This window comes from Eumetopias jubatus, unplaced genomic scaffold (assembly GCF_037043125.1).
Source record: "Eumetopias jubatus isolate StellerSeaLion01/CBP00866 unplaced genomic scaffold, mEumJub1_p1.0 scaffold_9, whole genome shotgun sequence".
Taxonomy (NCBI): Eukaryota; Metazoa; Chordata; class Mammalia; order Carnivora; family Otariidae; genus Eumetopias; species Eumetopias jubatus.
The window spans coordinates 73,511,930-73,519,569 of record NW_028274815.1 but is presented as its reverse complement, the minus strand read 5'-3'; the positions used below and the strand labels follow the sequence as shown (position 1 = coordinate 73,519,569).

The 7,640-nt window shown below is 55.2% G+C and overlaps 1 protein-coding gene across 2 annotated transcripts in view; it reads left to right on the top strand.

The window, feature by feature from the left end:
* Nucleotides 1–1,943: 1,943 nt before the first annotated feature.
* The window catches only part of RHOQ (ras homolog family member Q), a 34,092-nt gene continuing 28,395 nt past the window's right edge, over nucleotides 1,944–7,640 (top strand). For both annotated transcript variants that reach the window (XM_028103918.2, XM_028103919.2), the window contains exons 1-2: nucleotides 1,944–2,163; nucleotides 2,734–2,792. In XM_028103918.2, coding sequence (XP_027959719.1) covers nucleotides 2,022–2,163; nucleotides 2,734–2,792 — 201 coding nt within the window. In that variant the 5' untranslated portion in view covers nucleotides 1,944–2,021. The remainder of the gene's footprint in view (nucleotides 2,164–2,733; nucleotides 2,793–7,640) is intronic.

The window sequence follows — 7,640 nt, the reverse complement described above, 5'->3', positions numbered from 1 at the left end:
TTTTAGGACACCAGTCTCTATACACGCTGCCTGAAGAAATGGTCCTGTAGGCAAAGGGGACTAGTCCTCCTGGAAGTGGCAGAGACCAGCCTTGAACCAAGATCTGACTTCAAGGCACTGTACTGCCTTCCTTAACCTGTCATTCAGTACACACAAACTATCTTCCAGATTCACCACATAACCTAAAGCAGTGGGACAATGGCAATACCCACACTTTGACCCAAATGGAGAGGTCTCATGAGATGTTCAGTGTGACTCCACAAGGACCTTCCAATAATCTAGGAAGTCTTTCCCGGACAGTAGAAATCTGATTAGGGGTTTGAGAGTAGAGGTCTGGGAAGTGAGGCATGGGGACATTCCCCCAAAGTGTGCTCCTTCTTTGACTGCCGGAATTAGCTGGGAGCCTTTGGGATAACCACTTTGCCTCCCTAGGTCTGTTTGCTTACCTACAACCTCAGGGAGAGCTAAGGGAGACGGTCCAGTTGACCTCCACACAGCCCCTCCATATAACATTTTCCAGTCTTGTGAATCAATGAAAGAAAGCGATTTCTCCATGTGAGCAGGGGGTAGGGTGTGTGGTGTCAGTGTGGAGCGTACCCACTCTCCCCTGCCCTCCGCCGGGTGCCTAATGGTCAAGAGGCCAGTGAACAGGACCTGGCCAGATGGTGTTTCCGAGCTTTGCCCAGGCAGGGGTCAGGGGTTGCTCCCTGGATCACCGGCCAGGTCTTAGAGCAAGAGTATCACTCCTCAGGGATCACAACCTTAACACCTTCGAAGGACACTGGAGACTGCAAGGGGACCTCCGAGAATGCTGCCTCCAGAGGAAGCACCGGTACATTTGCCGCATCCGGAGCCCGGAGCCCATAGGGTCTCCCTTTAATGGCTGGCTGGGGGTTGCTTCAAAGGTTGAAGATGCTGTAACTCCCTTAGTCACCAGCTTCAAAGTAAATGATTCAAGCTCCGTGCAGTGAACACAGCCTGGGGTGGCGGTGGTGGGGTGGGGAACCAAGCAATAAGCCGGGAGTCCCTACTCTACAGCTGTGGGACCACCACCACCCTCCCCCACCACCCCGCGCACCTTAAAAAAAAAATTGTTTTTTTAAACCTCTTGGCCTTTCTTCCTTCCCCGATTGCTAGGTCTGTTGTGCACTTAGAGGCCGATAGGATGGATCCTGTCTTCCGGGTGGAGTTTAAATATATGTGTATAATTTTGCATGACTATTGCGTCATCGTTGAAGTCGTCGTGGTTCCCCAAGAGGCCTCCGCGGCTTCTTCCAGCACCGGGGCCTTTGGACGCTTCCGGGCGCTGCGGGCACTTGCGCGAGGAGCCCTCGGCTCCTCCCGAGCGCTTCCCTTTCGGCCCCCTCCCCCAGCCTCACCTTCCCCCCCCCCCGCCCCTGCCCCCGCTCCCAGCAGCTCCGCGGCTCCTCCCCCTCGCCCCCTCCCCAGCCCTCGCGGGGAGTCAAGCTAGGGTGAGCGGGCAGGGCCGAGCGGCGGCCTCGGGCGGGGCGCCCGGCGCGGAGCGCGGACCCGGCGGGCGGGGGCGCGGGGCGGGCGGCCGGCTCTCGGGGAGGCGCCTGGGCCCGCCCTCCTCCGGGGCCCAGCCGGGAGGGGGCCTGGGCCGGCGCGGGGCGGGGAGAGCCGCCTGGCCCCTCCCCTCCGCTGCCCTCCCCAAAGTTGCTGTCTCCCCCGGGGCCCGCCAGTCTTATGATCCAGCGGATCCTCCTGGGGAGGCCGGGCCGGGGAGAGGGCGCGGGCGCCGAGCGGCGGGGGCAGCGGGCGGGCGCGGCGACCGGGGCCCGGGCGGGGATCCGGGCAGCGACCGAGGCGGCGGCAGCGCCCCGGGCCCGCCGCCCCCTCCCCTCGGGCGGGGGGAGCCGCTGCATGGGGCCGGGGGGGCGGCCCTGCTGCGCGGAGCGGCGGCGGCGGCGGCGGCGGACCCCCCAGGCGGGCTGGGGCTGAGCCCGGGGCCGGGGCGGGGGCTCCGGGGGGACCATGCCCGGAGGCCGGCCGGCCGCAGCATGGCTCACGGGCCCGGCGCGCTGATGCTCAAGTGCGTGGTGGTCGGCGACGGGGCGGTGGGCAAGACGTGCCTACTCATGAGCTATGCCAACGACGCCTTCCCGGAGGAGTACGTGCCCACCGTCTTCGACCACTACGCAGGTAAGCCTCGGAACTGCTGACTAAGGGGCCGCTCCCTCGGCCGGGAACTTTGGAGCAACTTTCGCGGAGCCCCCTCGCCGCCTCCCCCGAGCGCGCTCCCCACCCTCTCCCCCGCCTGGCCCTACGCGGGGCTCCCGGCCCCACCCCCAGGCCTCCCCTCCGGCCCTCCTTGTCGCGGGCAGAGGAGACCAGTCTTCCTACCCCGCCCCATCCCGGCCCAGTCCCGGCTCCCCGCACTTTCCAGCCCTCGGACGCCCTGGGCCGACCTCCTTGACCTTCCCACGGCCTTCTCCCTACTGCCCCAGATCCCCCGGGGAAACACTTAGGGCACTGGGCGAGACGTGGCCAGGGGACTTGGGAGAAGGGAGTGGGCAAGTGGGGCCACATCACACCCCGGCCTCACTGCCACTTAACAGTGAGCTCGGCACAACGGAAAAGGGGTGACATCTCCCGGGGAGCGCCCGCATGCCTCCGGCTGGGTTGGCATAAGCAGGTCCTGATGGGGAGGCAGATTGCCCCAGACCCTAGATAATCGAGCTTCTCTCCCCGCCCCCACTTCTGCCCTTGCAGTCAGCGTCACCGTAGGGGGCAAGCAGTACCTCCTGGGACTCTATGACACGGCCGGACAGGTGAGTGTCTTGGCCCCTGGCCGACACCCCCTTGCCTTTCCTTAATTCGGGGTGGCTGTACATGGCCTTTGGAAACAGATGTCTAGGAGGGAGGGTGTGTCTTCGAGGGGCCCCTGTGGATCAAGTCTTTATTTCTTTCTTCAAGTCAGCAAATTAGGAAAAGGAAAAAACAAAACCCACACAACCCAACAACAAACCCATCCCAGCCCACCCCATGAGAACCCCTGAGCTATGAAAGTTTTTGCCTGTGTGTGCTTTCTGTAAGGTGCCTGGTGTGTGGGTCCCAACTCCTGTTGCAAAGTGGCAGCGGCCAATCATGAAGCGCCCTTATTTTTAGTTGCAGATGACCAGGTCTCCCCCTCACAGCCTCTGTCTGGTCCCTCATTGGTGAGTGGTCTGCCTGCCGGAGGAGCCTGATTGGTGCGAAATGGCATCATCTAATATGATGGGAAGGCATTTGGTCCTGGTTATGTTTATTACAACATCATTGCACTCTGGGACTCGAGTCCCTGCAAACGTAATTTGTGGTGTTACCAGAGGACCACAGGGAAGAAAAAGAAATGAAACAACAATCATCCAGCCACTCCCTGGGGTAGGGAGGAGGAGGAAGGGTTAGGAGTTCAGTATGAGTCTTGGAGGAAGACCTCCCCCCCCCACCCCAGGAAGGCCAGGTGACTTTGTCTGGGTTTTCTTTGGGAGAGATTATTGTGCAGAAAGAAAATGCACAATCCTCCTGGCAGCTTCTGACTTAGCAAATCAGAGGTGGCTCTCCTGTCTGTCTCTGTCCCTCTTGCCAGACCCACTTTTGCTGTGGGGCCGGGATGATTGCGTGTGATGAAGTTTTGCAGAATCCAGCCCTGTGATTAGACATGGGCAGAAGTTTCCACGTGGCATGCAGACTTGAGTGCTTGAGGACGTGAACAGCTGAGGGGGCTTAGAGAGTGCTCTGGCGGATGTCCGGTAGTACAGTTCCCTTATCCATACGATGGGTTTCAAAACATTCCCTGTTCGTATCGTATATTATATGCCAGATGCTTAGCCTTGAGTCTGGCACACTCGGGTAGGTGCTCAATAAAGGGGAGCTATTCTTTGTAGCTTTTCTAGATTTGGATTTCAGAATTGTGGTTCCAGGTTGGATTCTGAGAAATGCCTTATGGAGGGTGTCTTCATGGGGCTTCTGGTTTCTAAACTGTTAAGTTAGAGCAGCTTCTGAGGATAGAGAAACTGTTGGCAGCGCAAGGTGCCAGAGGCTGTCCCCTTTCACCAAACCGACCCAAGTCAGTACAACCAGTCCCTTAGCTTGCCAGGGCGCCTTCGGGTGCCTGCCTCGTAGCTGTTACTTATTCTCTCGGAACGTATGGAGGGCAAGAGGCAGAACACAGTCCATGAAGTAAAACCAACTTTTGAGCCGCACGGTTGATAAATAACATTTATCGTTGGTTGAAACGGAGACCGGTTTTTAAATATCGTCTCTAATTTTAACTTCTCTCACTACCACCTCTTCCCTTTTCTCCTTTAACTTGTCACCATGACCATTCATTTGACCACGAGCCCTATTCAACAGGATGTGTGTATGTCAGACCTGTTCTGTGCACCTTCAAACCCAACTAGTATTTACTGAGTTCCTTCTGCGTATCAGGCATGGGGCGGCCACATGCAAATATTCTTTTCTCCACAAAACAACCCCATGAGCTAAGTGGTATTCTAGCTCTGCACATGGGGGAACTGGGGCTCAGAGAACCTAGGTAGCTGACCTCAGGTCACACAGCTACTGACAAGTATTGTTGGAATTAGGACATTGGTCTGAATTTGCCCCAGTTTGAGGTGGTTATACACACAGGAAGCCACGGGAGAGGCTGAGATGCCACCTGGGTTGAATGGATTCCTTGTGGGTCTGTAGGCATGGTACCTGGAATCTGGACAGCCATTCTCTGAATGGGGGTTGTGTGCTGTCGCTGCAGAGGAGAGAACCCAGATCCAAATCATCACCCGAAGTTGGACCCACTCACAAAACCAGGGCTTCCCATAAGTCCTCATGATTGCTGTGTCCCGTGGAGATTGTAAGACACATACCAAATGGGATCAAACTATTAGAAAGGTTCAGATATTACTGTTTTCACCCAGTGGTGGGACACCTACTCTGTTGACCAAGATGTGTTTTAAGGCCCCTTGGTGTTTTTCCCAGTGTCTGCAACTTTTCCTTTTAGATAAAAGTTAGTGATAATTCATCTTTCAGCACTTAACGGGTTTATTACTAATAAGCAATCTTAGCAATGTAATCATCAAGGAGATTAAATGAGGAGTGTCCAGTGTATACCTAGCACGGTGCTAAGCACCTGGGGATTACAAAAGAATAAATTTAAGACAGGGATCTGCCACGGCTGATGATAACATAGAGAGAGGTATCTGAACCAGATATCTGTTCATGTGTGTTAAATAGGAGATTCCTGTGTTGTTCTTGGTCATTAAGAATTCATGCCTCTATGAATCAGCATCAGATTAATCTTACGATAACAGTAATGGTCAGTAAACACATAGACATGCATACTCACACGTGTACATACAGAGAGACATTTTGAAGCCTCACAGACAGCAGAGAAAAGCCCATGGGCTTTGGAACCAAAGAGGCCTGGGCTCAGATCTCCAGCTTGCTACCCTAGTCATGTGATTCTGGCTTACCTAACCTTTGTGATCTAGTAAAAACGTGGGTAATTCAAAACTATGCTGCAGTGTCGTAGACTGGCCTAAAGTGTTTAAGGTATGTAAAAGTGGCTGGCACTGTTCTTCGCTCATAGAAGATGGGTATAAATATCACAAGAAATGAACGTACTGCACTCTGGGCAGTTTTGTTGGGGGCAGGGGGCCACGGGTGGAAGAGAATAGTATATTATGTCTGCAGTTGACAGAAATTCCACGAGATGCCAGATGCTTGTACCTTCTCACCCGGAGGTATGGAGCCAGCTCATACTTCAGGAGTCCCACAGTCCCCCTCACTGGACCCATGGACGCAGTCCAGTGCTCCCTTCTCTAAATGCCCTGTGGTATCAGATGGTCACCTTTCTCCATCAGAGCCTGTGTGCCCAGTGACAGGAGAAAAACTTAGACGAGCTGGGAGTCCAGTGTACACTCGGAGAAACAAGTGAGGTCTGTAGGTTTCAGTTGACTCTATTTTGGGAGGTAGGAAGGGCTAAGGAGGAAGCGCACAGCCCTGGAAAACGTCACTTTCTCTCCATAATCTTGGCTCAGAATGGTCACTCACTGTATTTGAATAACAGAAATCATGCCTGCCTTGGGTGGAAACTTCTAGTCTTTGTGCTTGCTCTTGGTATCCTCTTTGACCCCAGTCAAGTTCAGAGCCATAGGTAACATTAGCCCAATTTACACATTAGGGAACATAAAAGATGACTGTCATAGATGACCTTTGGCCTTCCGGAGGAGGTCGCTTCCCCCTTGGCCTCTGTGGCTGTTGGCAGAGGGGGAGAGCGAGAGGATGAATGAATATGAATGTGAGTATGTTGGGCAGCTTTAGTCCCCATCATGTGCTCTTCCTGGGCACATCCCTCAACATCCCCAACACACTTGGCCGAAGGGAAGCCCCCCTCTCTTGGCCAAGCCCAGGAGCGGCCCTGACATTTTGACTGCCCAGCATTTTGGAGTGGAAGTTGAGGGCCGTGGTGGTTTCCTCCACCCCGGGGCCTGGTGGAGGGGTCTGGCTTCCGGCCTGGGCCTTGGTGGAGCTTCACCTTTCTTGCCCGCCTCTCAGGACTTCAGTGTGGGTTCTGCAGCAGCCCCATTGCCCACCGGGGAGGGACGGGACAGGCAATATTTTCCCTTCTGCCTCTGTGCTGTTTGGAGCTCAGGGGAAGTGGGGAGAGCTCTTGCTCTCTGTGCAGATGAGCTGCTGGGGAGCAGCCTGGCAAGCTGCTCTTGAGCGACGGGTTCCAGGCTGATCTCTTAATCCTTGGCAGGAGGGCAGAACTTGATACCCTAAAGGGGGAAGGACTGGCGCCCAGTTTATCTCAGGTCCCAGAATACCCGCTCTCAGGAGGGTGTGTGTTGGGGATGCGTTTGGGTTCCCTAAAGTTCCTCAGTGTGTGGAAGTCCGTATGTATGCTTTTGGGGGTGGTGTTGCTATGTCTGTTGGCTGAAACACACACAGGTTCAAGGATGCATACATGAGAGCTATAAATATCTTTAACTTAGGTGTCCCTGGGGTTGGCTTTTCAGTGACAAGTGAGATCTGTTTCTTACTTGACAAAGCCCAGCAGCTGTGGCTGCCCTCCAAGGCCTCTGGGAAACCAGGGAAGTACTTTCCCTCCAGAAGGGAATCTCCAGGGAAGGCAGCCTTGGAATGCCCCACCTTCTGGGTTTCTTGGGGAGGCAGGCACCTAAGGGCCTTGTAGAATGGGAAGGGGCCAGGGGGAGGCCACGGTTTGCACTCATCAGGCTCCTCCTGCCTTCAGGCAGGCATCCTCCCAGTACCTGAGGAGGTACTCTTGCCAGATGAGGAAATTGAGAGTGAGTAGACTTATGGAAACTAGACAGAGATGTAGTTAAGAAAAAGGTTTTCCTTCCTTTGGAGGGGGCCTGCAGGGCACATCGGTAGGGCTTAGGAAGCACCCACTCGCATTACGCAGGCTCCAGGGGCGAGCAGCCCACATTGCATCCCGAAGAGCCCAGAGAGCAGAGTTTGGAAGGAGCCCCAGAGTTCCTCCCCAACACAGCTTCAACAGGTGAGCCGCTGGCCCTAAGCATCCTGGTTTCCCTTAGTAACCTACTGTAGATTTGTCGTCTGTGCATTTTCCCTAACCTTTTTAGAAGCTATTTATATCTCCAGCCTGCACCACA